This window comes from Lepus europaeus, chromosome 22 (genome assembly GCF_033115175.1).
Source record: "Lepus europaeus isolate LE1 chromosome 22, mLepTim1.pri, whole genome shotgun sequence".
In the NCBI taxonomy this organism is placed as follows: Eukaryota; Metazoa; Chordata; class Mammalia; order Lagomorpha; family Leporidae; genus Lepus; species Lepus europaeus.
In genome coordinates, this window is record NC_084848.1 from 39,789,191 (window position 1) to 39,805,375 (window position 16,185).

The window sequence follows — 16,185 nt, forward strand, 5'->3', positions numbered from 1 at the left end:
CACCCACCTGGGATACCCAGATGGAGTTCTCGAATCTTGACTCAGCTTGGTCCAGCTCTGGTTGCTGTGGGCGTTTAGAGAGTAAACCAGATATGGAAACCTCTCTCTCTCTCTCTCTCTCTCTCTCTCTCTCTCTCTCTCTAATAAAATAAATTTTAACAACAGAACTTCACTACTCATTCAGCAGAATTTTCCAAAAATCCCCAAGTCCTTTCAAAGTTCTCCTTCTACAGTAACAGACATATTTGTTCCTTCACCAATCACAACACTGAAATTTTTTCATCAATTTGCATATAATCTCTTTCTGGGTATTCTGAATCACTCTGGAATGCATGGACTACTATCTCCATTTTACATGTGATAGTTTAGATAAACTATGAATTCCTAATACGTAACAAAGGAAAACATGGAACTCAAGTTTGACTACAAAGTCTACCATCTCTTCACAGACTATGAAACTGTAGACCATGTTCCAACTTTTGTCTGCCATCTGTTTAAAGGTTGAATGGCTCTTGCTCTCTTTCTCTCTGTCTCTGTCTCTCTCTCTGTCTCTCTCTCTCTCTCTCTGTCTGTCTCTCTCTCTCTCTCTGTAACTCTGCCTGCTAAATACATAAATAAGATCTCTAATGTTTAATAGGGACATCAGGCAAGCTCATTTACCAAGGCACTTCAAAAAGTTCATGGAAAATTGAACTAAAAGTTGTTTATTTTGGTGCAAAAAATTTTTGAAACCTCCAAATGTTTCTTTTTTTTAAAGATTGACTTTATCTATTTGAAACACAGTTATGGTGGGGGGATGGGGGTGGAGGGGAAGGAGACAGAAAGAGAGAGAGAGAGAGGTCTTCTATTCATTGGTTGACTCCCCAAATGGTCCCAACTGCTGAGGTTGGGCCAGGCCGAAGCCAAGAGCCAGGAGTTTTTTGTGGGTCTCCCATGTGGGTGCAAAGGCCCAAGCACTTGGGCCATCTTCCACTGCCACTCCATGCACATTAGCAGGGAGCAGAATCAGAAGTGGAGCAGCTGAACTGCCACCCATATGGGATGCCAGCATCACAGGTGGTGGCTTTCTCTGCTACACCACATCACTGGCTCCATCCATGTGGCTTTTTTTATAACATACAATATCCACGAACTTTTTTAAAGAGTCCTCTTGCCTACAATTTCAGTATTTTTTGCACTAAAATGAACTTATTTGTAAAGCCATTTTCCTTGGGCTTTTGAAGTCCCTGCGTATGTATTGTCTATGGCTGCCTTAGCACTCCAGCAGCAGAAGTAGATGCCCGGAAACCTGGGGCTCGTGAAGCCTGAAGCAGTTACTACTTGTCCTTTCCAGTGGGGACGGGAGTAAGGATATATTGTGGGTGTCCTTGTGATGGCGTGGGTGACACTGGCTTCCTAAACTGGAGCACCATTTCTACTCTCAGCTGCTCAGCTTCTGATCCAGCTTCCTGCTAATGTGCCTGGGAAGGCAGTGGAAGGTGGCTCAAGTCCTTGGGCCCCTGTTATCCGTGTGGTAGACACAGAGAGAGTTCTAGGCTCTTGGCGACAGCCTGGCCCAGACCCACCTCTTGCAGCCATTTGAGGAGTGAACCAGTATATGAAAGATAACTCTTCTGCCTCTCCCTCTTTTTCTGTTGTTCTACCTTTCAAACAAATTGGTTATTTAATAACAAAAATTTTTAAAAAGTCTGTCAACTCCAAACCCATATTAACTTCCATCTAGCTCCATTTCAGGTTACATCTTGCTGGACCACTGCAACGGCCTCATAAGACACATCTTTTCCCACAGCCTTTATCCTCTCCAAGCCATATTCCACAACAAAGACTCAAATGCTTCTTATTTATCCCACAACTTTTAGAATAACACAAATTCCTTATCCTCATCCCCCTCTGCTTGCCACTTAAGGCAAAGTGAAATGCAAGGAGTTCATTAAAAAAGGCCAAGCTATTTCATTCCTTTGTTTTTTTCAAACAAGAGTTCTTCAAAAAGTTCATGGGAAAAATTAAAAGACAAGGGGTGGCCTTTTAGCATTGCAGTTAAAACACCATTTTGGACATCTACATCCCTTATCAGAGCACCTGAGTTTGAGTCCCAACTCTGCTTCCAGTTCTAGCTTGCTGCTAACACGTGTCCTGGAAGATAACAGGGATGGATCACGAACGTAAGTCCCTGCCACCCACGTGGAAGACACAGACTGAGCTACCAGCTCCTGGCTTCAGCTTGGCCCAGTCTTGACTGTTGATGGCATTTGGAGAATCAATCAGCCAGTGGATGGAAAATTCTCTCTCTCTCTCTCTCTCTCTCTCTCTCTCTCTCTCTCTTTCCCATCCTCCCTCTCTTTCAAATAAATAAATACCTTTTTGTAATTTTTAAAAGATAACTTTATTTCGGTGTAACAAATTTTGAAATGTATGTATTTCATGGATATAAAACATGGATATAAAACATGTATATAAAAGAACATCTTGCAAAAAATACAAGCTCTACTTTGAATAAGAAACAGGGAATAAAGTGAACATCACACAGTCTGTTTCTAGCTCCTGTTTCCTTTACCACCTTGGTTTTGTACTCTGGGCTCAAGAGTCACTTCCTCCAAGAAAGCTTCCTGCACTATCTCAGGCTGAGCGAGGTGAACGTTTGTCATGCATTCATTCGATGTGTGTTCAAGAGTGTATCTATAAAATAGAAGACAATGTTTGCACTAAATATGCAATGTTGAGCAGGAAGACACAGGCCCCAGCCTTATAAGTCCAACTTCCTCCCCTGCTCAAAGTCTTAGCTCTTAACTCACATCAGAAAGAGGGGAGGAGGTAAAGGTGGAGGCAGAGAAAGACTCTGCAATGGAGATGTGTATGGGGACAGGATTGAAGAGCATGGGGTAGAGAGAGGGATGGTTCAGCAGTTTTCTCAGCCGATACTCTCACCACATCACAAGCTCAGGGAAAACCAGGAAGTATTAACTGTCTCCCAAATACAAACCCTTTCAATGACACCCAGCGCAATGCTGAACGAATTCAATAATTTTGAACCATGCAAGGACACAGGGAAGTTCCAGAGACCAAGACCTTGCCAAGTGTTCCACCTACTTAATAGACCGCTGAAAAAATGCTCTGTTGTTTTCTGGAAAAGCTCAACCTTTTCAGAATCTGAGAGGCTTTGTGAAAATGTGGTTCAGCATAAAAAGAAACATGGATATAAAAGAACATCCTGCAAAAAATACAAGCTCTACTTTGAATAAGAAACAGGGAATAAAGTGAACATCACACAGTCTGTTTCTAGCTCCTGAACTATACACCTGAACTACTAAACCATAAAAAAAATGTCTATAACCCAGAACTTTGGGCTCCACAAAATATTTTTGCTCATAGGATACTCAGCTCATTAAAGGAAAGAAAAGAAAAAAGAAGTATTTTATACAAGCTGGGGTAAAGCCGACGCAAAGAATTGACCCAGTTTCCAAAATAAACAGTAGGCTTAAAGATCTCTCCATCTGGCTAAAACTAAAACCAGAAATGACAAATCAGCATGTTCACACTCCACTTCCTACCTGTACCACAAGACCAAGGGCGAGGAAATTTTAACATACAGCTTAACATCCTACCTGAATCACCTGCCATCACTTATGAAAAGCTGTAGAAGAAGGTGCTGGAAGCTTGGGAAGGGTAGCAAGTCACAGTCAAGCCTCCCCGACGCCCACGTAGGCCAAGCACCTTTCTGAGTTCCCGCTGGGCACGGTGCAAAGACCCTTCACACTGAAACAGGTGCCTTCCAGTCTTCCTGCCTACCTAATTCCTACACAACAAAGCACTCCATCTCTTTTAGTTAGTGTGTCTTCCTTGGCTGTTGCAAATTACCTGAGGTTGGGGAATGAGTAAAGAAAAGCTCACGTATCTCATGGTGCAGCAGGTCAAGAGAATGGCACCTCACGGCAGACGGTGTCACAATGCAGGGATCATATGCGGAGGGAATACGTGGCGAGGCAGGAAGGCAGAGGGTCGAGGAAGCAAGCCTTGCTGAATTTTTAACCAGCCTCTTGGGGGATGACCAGGGTCCAATGAGAACTAATTCATTCCCTCTGAGAGCAGTGCTCCCCATGGCCTAATTTCTTCCCTCTAAGCCCCATCTCTCTTTAAAAAAAAAAAAAAGTATTTGACAGGTAGAGTTATAGACAGTGAGAGAGACAGAGAGAAAGGTCTTCCTTCCATTGGTTCACTCCCCAAATGGCTGCCACAGCCGGCGCTGCACTGATCCGAAGCCAGGAGCCAGGTGCCTTCTCCTGGTCTCCCATGCGGGTGCAGGGCCCAAGCACTTGGGCCATCCTCCACTGCCCTCCCTGGCCACAGCAGAGAGCTGGACTGGAAGAGGAGCACCAGGACTAGAACCCGGTGCCCATATGGGATGTCAGTGCCACAGGCGGAGGATTAACCAAGTGAGCCATGGCGCTGGCAGCCCCATCTCTTCAAGGTCCCCTATCTTACTCCATCACCACAGGGGACCAAGCCTCCAACAGATGAACTGCTGGGACACTCCCTTAGCCCATACGGAGAACAAAGCACCTTCCAAAAGCATATTCTCTTTTCTGCATAATATTCCCGAGTTTTCCTCTCAACTCTTTACTGAACACTTCCCATCGCATCCACACCTTGTTCTCCCTAAAACAAGGAAGGCCCTGGGCTTGAGGAGCCCTGGGATCATTCTAACACCACCTCCTTTCCTAACCTCATCTCCAATAACAAACTCCATTCCATGGACAGTGACATAACTGCACTCCTGGACTTAGAGCCGTATAGAATGTTAGCCTTGAATGGAACCTTAAAAAAGCCATTTATTTCAACTCCTGTATTTCGCAGTTGAAAAACAGCTGAAACACAGATAGATTTGAAAACTCTGAGGTCACAACTTGTTCTGTATCCTTCCAATCTCTAGGGCTCGTCGTCTTACATTTACTTCCTCTTCCTATGGAGAAGAGCCGGTGTGGGGTGGGGGAAGGCATCATCTCCATGTGGCTTCTATCTGAATCCCACAGAGGATGTTCAATGAGCTCATCGACCTGAGGATAGGCTGTGTGGCACTGGTCTCTTCTGCAGGATGCTGGATGACCAGTGTGTAACTAAACGCTCCCTTGTGGTGCTTAACCACCCACAAGGAGATTGAAATTTCCCTTCACACACATCCCACTGGCAGATGGTCCTGCTATCCTTGTAAATGTGCTAAACCATTTGTCTGCTGCATTACAAACCGTACCAGTCAATTACAGCAAGTTTTTAGACTGTTTAAGCTATCATCAATTACATCCTATTTGAAAATTGCAAATTGGCATCATTATGACTGGATTTCCTGTCTACCAACTAAAACTCTGCAATTTTCATATTTATAGTTTTTAGTTCTGCTTTGTCTTACTTTTTCAGATGCAGTTTGCCTGGCATCACAGCAGATGCCAGTTTCTGATCATCACAAATCACACTAGCCAGGCTGCATCAACATAAAAACTAAGCCGGAAAGAGCAACAACGCTTTTAAGTGAAATGAATACCCAAAATCCAACCTTTGAAGCCTTTTGACATATGCCGTCTACATGTTTAATGATGTATTAAGTAGAGTATTAAAACAAATATAAACACATATTTGGAGAGAGAGCAATTATAATTGAATATGAATTATTTATGGCAGAGTTATGTGTAATTCACATCTTTATTTTATATGTTTCTTTTTAATTGTAGTAAAAGATGCAAATGTGGAGTTCTTTATATGACTGGATTCAAATGAAAGATGATTTATGTGATAATTTAGTAATGAAGAAATAACTAAATAATTGCTTTCTTGATGAATCCTTAGAAGAGGTTTCATAAAAGTATATTAACAAGAGGATAATCATGTTAGAAAAATTCCATATTCATATTCCTTTGTTTCATAGCCATCAAAACAAATCATCAGTATACTAAGGTACTTTCTGAGTAGCAGCAAAATTAGTCAGTCTGCTAATCTTTGGAAAATAGAATATTATTAAGGGCTCAATAATAAGATTATGTAAATGAAATGGATTAGAAAATATTTCAAGAAGGCATCATTAAGTATTTACTGAGCAAATTAGCAAAGAGATTACCCACATCTTGATCTAAAAAAAAAAAAAAAGAAAATTACATGCTATTTTCCGCAACTGCTGTTGAACTACACTGAGAAAATATTCCGTGTCTCAGAGTCCTTCGGTAGTGAATTCTGTGAATGTCAGCAAAGCAGCTGGATTCATTCACTAGTGGACATACACAGAGCAATGGGTAGGACACTACTACTATGGGGAAGTAATGGCTGACACAGAGCCACGGAGGTCATGTGAGGCATAAAGGCTGCCAAGGCGCGAAGGGGAAAATCTGCCGTGAAGAATGCCATGAGGACAGAGGTGTGCTCAAGAACCAAGCAGCCCTTCCCGCGTGGGAATCTGACCATGATTCTCCACACTGGCAAGTGTGGGAAGCAAAGACTCAAGTTGAAGAGATGTCCAGGTAGCAGACAAAGAACTATCCTGTGGTCCTGCTCTTGGAAGAGATCTGGAAGCCACAATCAAGCGACTGAGATGGGAGGGGAGAATCACAGCCATAATATTTTGCAAGATTCATCTGATATCCAGAGGGCGAACTTTGAGACCGAATTCCTAGACAGAATGCACAAGCAATTTAATGTTAAGGTGGCAGGAGCCTCTGAATCAGACAGGAAAGCCCATGGAAGAAGGGCGGCCACTGAGGCTTCTACATTTTGCTGGAAAGCATGTAAGTTTCAGATGACTTTCTCCAGGAAAAGAGGCTATTATTTACAAGTAGTGATTTTTTTTTCTCTATAAAGTAGCTGTAGTGGGTATCTCCATCAACTTACCAATATACATTTTCACAAATGGTGCACCCCACACAGCTAGCACAGACTGACCTGAATCCCACAGCTGAAAGCAAAAATATTTCTATTTTTTTCTCACTCTTTTCTTTAATCCTTCCCTCCTCCACTGCCCACCCCAACACACACACACAAAAAACAAACACACAAAACACTAAATCCCTGGCTATGGCAGATACCCCACACACAGTTCTGATAACACGAGTGGTTTGTTGTTATTGGTTTTCCTTGGTATTAGTATAGAGTAAAACATGTTATGAAGATTACAAACAGCTACAATATCCACATTTGGTTGATATTTCTTGTATGTGTACCTAATAAATTTTGCAATTGCACAAAGTTACTACAGCACTTCATGAGTCTAGATAGATTCCTTTAATATGCTGGGGTTGTTCCAAATGAAATATGCCCTGAAATTACCAAGAACCCAAGGACTAGGAAGGACACTAAAAGGCCTCTCCCTGGAATGGTCTGACTATAAAAACCTGACTTATTCCGAAGCATAAAAGAGAAACCAAAGTCAACAGGCAAGAAGATGTCAGAATGTAAATAGATAACTACGGCTCAGGTGTTGAAAGGAAGTAGAAGAAACTCAGGGAAGAAAAAAGACCAACTTTAAAACCAGCTCTTCATCTTTAAATCAAGAGAACTGCAGAGAAGAAAAAGAGAAGAGAAAGACATCTAGACTGACCAAGTACAATTACCATACATGAAACAGAGAGGGAATGCAGCCAACTCTGAACCTAAAGAAGCTGTGAAAACTCAACCGAATCTATGTGAAAATTCCCAACACAGGTAGATTTGGAAAGAAGATAATACAAAGCAACTGGAGAAGACTGTTGATACTTCTACTATCTTCTTAGAACTTATAACAACAAGCCTAGAGACAAATGTAAGGTCGTGGCAACCCAGCTACATCCACAAAGGAAGACAAGATAGTTAGGCTCACCAGGGCTTCCACAAAACTCTGAGAGTGCTTACTTTCCTGGCAGGTATCTTCACCAGAGACCAAGATAAGGTGAACTCAGGCATGGAAGATTCTCATATTCTCTCTCTCTCTCTCTCTCTCTCTCTCTCTCTCTCTCTCTCTCCCCCCACCACAGATATTAAAAAAAAAAAAATTGTTAACTAGTAAGCTGACAAATTGCTGTCTTCTTGAATTTGCAAAAGCATTTTGGCAATATATCTTGCCACTCACTGTATGTAAGTACATACAAAAATAAATTAAGTAATCACTGGAATTTCCATGTGTTTGTGAGAACATTTTCTTCCTGAAAGCCTCTGGGGCAAACAACACTTGGAATCCCCACTCTCCCACTAATTTCAAGCTCGAACCGACAGATAGCACCTGTGCATTCTTGCTTCTGCATCATACGAGGGAGTACCAGAGGAACGGATGTAAAACAACTGCTCATGCCGAGGCTCCAACAGTTTTCAGACATTTGGAACTCTGAAACTGGCCTGCTCAGATCCATCATGTTGACATTCCATGGCCCAAGATCTCTCTCTTCTCTCTCTCTCTCTCTCTCTCTCTAACTCTGCCTTTCAAATAAATATTTTTAAAAATAAAAAACAAAAAAATGTTCTTAATGTTATTCTAAAGTTCTGGCCTTCCCAGGCCATTCATTCTCAGTGTAAGTGCAAAGAACATAGTTTTGGACTCCTGCGTGGGACCCTCTACTTCCATGATGAAGGCATGTGGCACTCAGACATGCACGCTAAACCCCAACACCTGTCACTGCCAAATGGGCTATTTACTAATCCTCTCATTCTCTCCACTAGGCACACAGTCAACCTAGAGAGTTCATAATAGAGATGACTTATAAACCCTTTTACTAGTCTTAACTGTAAAAAATTATATAAAAATGTATCCCGAGATCAGGCAGATCAAGTTTTAATCAGGAATTCAGTTATTAATTAAAATATTTTGTAAGAGCTGAAGTATAGCTGCCACCTGCAACACCAGTGCCCCATGTGGGCGCCGAATCATGTCCCAGCTGCTCCACTTCCAACCCAGCTCCCTGTTAATGGCCTGGGTAAAGCAGCAGAAGATGGCCCAAGAGTTTGAGCCCCTGTCACCCATGTGGGAGACTCAGATGACACTCCTGGATCCTGGCTTTGGCCTGGCCTAGTGCTGGCCATTGCAGCCATCTGAGAAGTGAATCAGTAGACAAAATCTCTCTCTCTCACACACTCTCCTTCTCTCTCTCTCTCTCTCTGTCTCTCTGTCTCTCTGTAACTTTGATTTTCAACATAAATAAATAAATATTTCAGAAAATATTTTCTAACCTATATATCTCACATCAGATTCTGTATGGTTTTTTGGAACTAATTGAATACAATGCCAAGGAAACCTATGGAATGTGCCAGACGCTGCCTGTCTAGACATTGTTCGGGAGAGCTCTGCCAGGTACAACTATGAATACCAGGATTAAATGCCAGAGTTTCCATTCTGAGTTTGGATCACCCTATCCACACTGTTTTTCACATACTAATTCATTTTAAAAAGTAAAATCTATTATTTGCATTTTTACTTTCTAAGGCTGAGTTAAAATTAAATCAATTGCAAATGAAATGGCTTAAACGCCTTTCTGATGACACATTAGTTCATTTTAATCGTATCATAGACGGGAGCCAGGAAAATCGCCAACAGCAGCCCTTTTTAAATAGGAAAAGAAGAGATACTTACAGCCAACCATCATCATTGCCACCGAGAACATCTTCTCCACATCCGTGGTCGGAGCGATGTTTCCAAATCCTATGGTTGTAAGGCTTGTCATGGTAAAGTAGAGTGAGGACACATACAAGGAGTCCTTGCTGGGTCCTCCTTCCCATATTCCTGCACTGCTGTTGTATCGATAGGGAGTCCCAATGCTCAAGGCCAGCTGGTACAGCCAGCTATCGATCTGGATGGTGTTGGTGACTTCATCGATGACCTCATAGTCTCCAATGCTGTACCAGATGCAGGCCAGCCAGTGGGCGACCAGTCCAAACACGCACACCAAGAGCACGAGGACCGCGGCTCCGTATTCTAGGTAATGGTCCAGCTTCCGAGCCACACGGCCCAGCCGTAAGAGACGCACCACTTTTAAAGAACTGAACAGGCTGCTGATTCCCTGAATGAAAGAAAAGAAACGACACTTTCAGAACAGAAAATGGGGAAACAACACAACGACTCACCATCACGAACTCGGTCACTCATTTGTAGACTAAGAACACGCCCATGACATAGCTCTGATTTTACACAAGAGAAAAAGCCGAACTGACAAACATTTTATTAAAAGTGGAGGTTCTTTCACATCCAGAGATAGGCTATTTGTGGATTATTAGATAAAACAATGGTCTATTAAAGCAGACACCTAAATGGCCCAGAGGAAAAACTGAATAACCAAAGGAGAAAACTTCTCAATGCAACATGTACGGAGTGCAGAAATAGGAATGGCAGAGTCCAACCTTTTATTTCTTCTACCTACAACATTTTTCCCTTGCTCTGAAACTTTTCTTTTTTATTTCTTACTTTAAAATAGCTACAAACAGCAAAACTTCAGGAAAAGGAAGCAGCGTCTTACTGACAAGCAAATAGAAACTATTTCTGTGCACATGGGAAGAATGAGAAAATATCATGGCTGATCCCACTACCACCTGCCACCATCAGGATAAGCACTAAATTTGCATAGCTTGGAAAAAGCGAACAGAGTTGAACCTGTTGTGCATAGCCCAGGAAATCCAATCTCCCTCCAGCAACACAGAAAAGAGCAACAACAAAATTCATAATATGTAGAGAAGCTTTTTAAAAAATGCCAAATAAAGCATTATCGAAATGAAAGCATAGTATGGCTTTTCTTCAGTCAACAAAAGTCCCATAGTTACTTTTTTGGAAGCATATGACAGTTCACCTGAGGAGGGAGGACAAATGCATTCCTGGGGAAAATCCCAGAATAGGCAAGGAGGAAAGATAGAGCGGTGATCCAGGAAGACGCTCATCTGATCATCACCTCCAAAACAAATCAAATCCATGACTGCTAATTCTGACTCCCAGGGGTGGACAAGGAGTCCAACTGAACTCTGAGCTTGGTTCTGATCATCAGGGACACATTGGCTGGTGCAGTAGAATGTGTCTGTCATTAACAAGACTCCAGTTGTGACATGGCAGAGGTGAACAAGGTCAAGACTGCGTTGATTTTGTGATAGCGGACCCCGATAGTACTACATTTTGAACATTTTTCAGAAGAAAAATTTTAAAGAGAGAGAACAAAGAAATAGAAACAAAAGACCTTTTGGAGGTAGAAGGGCTGCAAAATTATTCTGCTAGCTTGCTTTCTGCCTCAACTTCAGTTTTCTTAGCCCGGTCTCTACTGCAAATGTAACCTCAACTGCTGTGGCTTCCACCGCAGACTTAAAATAAATTCTCATCTCACTTGAACACTTGGAAGAAAAGGCAGTTAAAAACAGTAGGATTAGTAAAACTTAAATGACAAACTGCTGTAATTTGGTGACCTGTGATGTTGAAAGGTAGAGGGATTAAAGAGAACAAGAAAGCCTCACAAATGGAATTGGGTAGTTGTGAAAAAGAAATACAAAAACAAGTATTTATCGAGCACTTTGATATGCTGGGCTTTGAGTTAAACTCTGGGGACATTAACATAAACATGCTTTGCTTCTGCTCTGAGACCCATGAGGAACTCAGAACTCAATTTAAAAATGAAAACAATAGTGCTGTAGATATTGTTTTCTAGTTAGCTCAAGTATGTGAAGAAATTGTAGGATTTCTGTTTACTGCATAGAAAGAACAGGCATTTGGCACAGTGGCTGAGTCCACTGGGAACTCCTGCGTCCCACTCCGGAAGGCTTGTTTCAAGACGCTCTGCTCCCCATTCCAGCCTCCTGCAATAGTAGACCCTGGGAGGCAGCAGGTGATGTCTCAAGTATTTGGGTTCCAGCCACCCACATTGCAGGCTCCGGGTTTTGTCCCCATCTGTTACCCTGTTGCAAGCATTTGGGGAGTGAACCAACAAATGGGAGATCTCTCTCCCTCCCTCAGCTTTTCAAACAAATAAATATTTTTTTTTTATAAATAGAAGAAAGTAAAGTTATTTCCACCTGATTTCTTTTCTCTGAAAACAGATGCACAGAGAAAGAAATTCATACATGATAGAGATGAAAATTTTTACCAAGAGAAGGAGATTTTGAAGAGAAATAAAACAGAAATATTAGAAAAGAATAATTCAATATATCAAACAGAAAACAGAGTGGAAAACCTCAAGAACTGACTTGATGAGAGAGAAGAAAGAATATCCAACCTTGAAGACAAGTCTTTGGAAATACCTGAAATAGACAAAATAAAGAAAGAAAGAAAAAAATTTAGCAGTTAGAGTTATTTAGAGTTATGGGATACTATCAAACAACCAAACATACATATCTTAGGACCTCCTGAAGGTGTGGAAATATAGAATGGATTAGAAGGCTTATTTAGCAAAATAAAAAAGAAAACATTCTAAATTTGGAGAAACAAAGGGACATCCAAGTACAGGAAGCACACAGAACTCCTAATAGACACAATAAAAAAAGATCTTCACCACAACACATCATAGCCCAACTTTCAACAGTAAAACATAAAGATGCCAAAATACACATGCAAGAAATGACAGATTGCCTTCAGAGGATGCCAAATTAGACTAACAGCTGATTTCTTATCAGAAACCCTACAGATAAGAGAGAATAAAGAGAGAGAAACAGTCCAAGTCCTAAAAGAAACTGTCAACCCAGAATACTGTACCCTGCAATGCTCTCATTTATAAATGAAGGTAAAATAAAGACCCTCTAAAACAAACAGAAACTGAAAAAATTTGCCACAATTTGTCCAACCTTACAAATGATTCCTAAGGATATGATACACAAGAAATAGAAAATAACAGTCATCATTATGAAAGAATATGAAGGCAGAAAATCTCCTAGTAAAAGTACATAGGAAATCCAAAGCAAACAATAGAAATATTTATGGAAAAATGGTAGGAACAAGTCATTATTAATCGGTAATAACCCTGAATATAAATGGCCTAACTTCTCCCACTAAAAGATACAGACTGGATGAATTGATTTAAAAAAATAAGACCATCTATAAGCTGCCTACAACAAACAAACCTCACCAACAAAAATATATATGGACTAAAAGTAAAAGGATAGAAAAAAGATATTCCATGCTAGAGGAAAGCAAAAACAAGTAGGTATAGCCATCCTAATATAAAAAAATAGACTTTTCACACAAAAACTATTAAAAGGAACAAGAACATTATGTAATGATTAACAGATGAATTCAATAGGAAGATGTGGCTGTAGTAAATATTAGGCACCCAATACCAGGACACCAGGCTATTTAAACAAATGTTAATGGAGATAGACTCCACTACAATAATAATGCGGGACTTCAACATCCCACTATCATCAATGGACACATCAACAAGACAAAAAAATCAACAAAGAAACAACAGAGTTAATCTACTACTATGGGCCAAGTGAATCTAACTGGTATCTATAGAACCTTTCATCCTACAGTTGCAGAATACACATTCTATTCATGAGTGCATGGAATTTTCTCTAGGATAGACCATGTGCTAGGCCATAAAGCAAGTCTCAGCTTTAAATTCCAAAAAATTGAAATCACACCATGTATCTTTTCTGACCACATGGAATGAAGCTGAAAATTAACAACTCAAGAAATCTCTGGAACATATACAAACACATGGAGACTGAACAACACACTCCTGAAAACAGTGAGTCATAGAAGTAATCAAAAGAGAAATCAAAAAATTCCTAGAAACAAATGAAGATGTCCACACAGCATAAAAAAAACTTATGGAGGCCGGCGCTGTGGCTCAATAGGCTAATCCTCCGCCTTGCGGCGCCGGCACACCGGGTTCTAGTCCCGGTCTGGGCACCGATCCTGTCCCGGTTGCCCCTCTTCCAGGTCAGCTCTCTGCTGTGGCCCGGGAGTGCAGTGGAGGATGGCCCAAGTCCTTGGGCCCTGCACCCCATGGGAGACCAGGAGAAGCACCTGGCTCCTGCCTTAGGATCAGCGTGGTGTGCCAGCTGCAGCACACCGGCCGTGGCAGCCATTAGAGGGTGAACCAACGGAAAAAAGGAAGACCTTTCTCTCTGTCTTTCTCTCTCTGTCACTGTCTACTCTGCCTGTCAAAAATCAAAAAATTAAAAATTAAAAATAAAATTAAAAAAACTTATGGAATACTGCAAAAGAGAATTAAGAAGGAAGTTTATAGCAATTGGTGCTCACATCAAGAAAACAGAAAGGCATCAAATAAATGCTCTATCAATGTGTCTTATGGTCCTATTTAAACAACACAAATCCAAAATTAAATCTAGAGAAGAAATAAACAAAATTGAAACAAAAAGATACAAAACTCAATGAAAGGAAGAGTTGCTTTAAAAAAAAAAAAATAAGCAATAGTGACACAACACTGGTCCACCTAACCAAAAAATGGGGATAGAGAAGCCCAAAATTAATAAAATCAAAGATAAAAAAGGAGGTATAATAACAGAGACCACAGAAATAAAAAGAATCATCAGGAATGGCTATGTACAGCTAGATGCCAAAAATCAGAAAATATAGAAGAAACAGATAGATTTCTGAACACATACAATCTACCAAAATTGAGTCATGAAGACAAAGGAAACATTAACAGACCAATAACCAAGACAGAGATTGACTGAATCAGTAATAAAAACTCTCCCAACAAAGAAAAACCCAGGACCAGATGGCTTCATTGCTGAATTCTACCAAACTTCCAAAGAAGCACTAATTCCACATATTCTCAAACTACTCAAAACAATTTAAAGGGAGGAAATCCTCCCAAATTCCTTTTTTGAGGACAGCATCACCTTAATTCCAAAACCAGAAAAAGAAAAAGATATGACAAAAAAAGAAAACTATACACCAATATCCTGATGAACATAGATGCAAAACTCCCCAACAAAATACTAGCTAATTGAATCCAATAACACATCAGGAAAGATCAATCACTCAGAGCAAGTGGGATTTATCCCAAGTATACAGGAATGGTTAAACATACACAAGTCAATAAATGTGAGATAGCACATTAACAAACTGAAGAATGAAAGCCATAGGATTATTTCAATAGATGCAGAGAAAGCATTTGATAAAACACAACATCCTTTCATGATGAAACCTTAAGGAAACTGGGTATAGAAGGAACATTCCTCAACACAATAAAGGCATTATATGACAAGCCCACTGCTAGTATTATACTGAATGGGGGAAATTGGAAGCATTTGCACTGAGATCTAGAACCAGACAAGGGTACCCATATTAACCATTGTTATTCAATATAGTTCTGGAAGTTTTAGCCAAAGTGGTTAGGCAAGAGAAAGAAATCAAAGGAATACAAATTGGAAAAGAGGAAGTCAAATTATCCCTGTTTGCAGATGACATGATCATATAAAGAGTGAAACCAAAAGACTCCACTAAGAGACTATTGGAACCCAGAAGAGAGTTTGGTAAAGTTAGCAGGATACAGAATCAACACACAAAAAATGATAGCATTTATGTTAAAAAAAAAATGCCATGGCTAAGAAAGAACCTCTAAGATCAGTCTCCTTCACAATAGCCACAACAACAAAAAATACCTTGAAATAATTTTTTAATTTTATTTAAGTAATGCAACTTCATGCATTTCATATATACAAATGTAGGAACATAGTGATTCTTCCCATCCTACCTCCCTCTAACCCATACTCCCGCCCTTCTTCCTCCTCTCTCTTTCCCATTCTTATATTTTACAAAGATCAATTTTCAGTTAACTGTATAGTTATAAGATTAATCCTACACTAAGTAGAGAGTTCAACAAATAATATAATGTACGAAGAAAAAATAAAACAAAACAAAACAAAACAAACAAAAAGCACTGCTCCTCAACAGTCAAGAGAAGGGCTGTTCACAATCATTGCATCACAATGAATCAGTTAGGATGTGAAAGATCTCTACAATGAAAATTCCAAAACATTAAAGAAATAGAAGACAACATCAAAAAATGCAAAAAGACCTCCATGTTCATAGATTGGTTATCAAAATGTCCATACTACCAAAAGCAATTTACAGATTCAATGTGATCCCAATCAAATACGAATGATGTTCTTCCCAGACCTAGTCATCCCACTCCGGGAATTTACTCAAAGGAATGAAATCTGCATTTGAAAGAGTTATTTGTAGCCCCATGTTTAGTGCAGCTCAATTCACAACAGCTAAGATGTATAATCAACACAGATGTTCAT

General features: G+C 40.3%; 1 protein-coding gene across 1 annotated transcript in view; it reads right to left on the reverse strand.

The window, feature by feature from the left end:
* Positions 1–16,185, reverse strand: part of KCNH5 (potassium voltage-gated channel subfamily H member 5) — a 362,743-nt gene that overhangs the window by 236,695 nt on the left and 109,863 nt on the right. Inside the window, exon 7 of the mRNA XM_062181546.1 lies at positions 9,572–9,998. Coding sequence (XP_062037530.1) covers positions 9,572–9,998 — 427 coding nt within the window. The remainder of the gene's footprint in view (positions 1–9,571; positions 9,999–16,185) is intronic.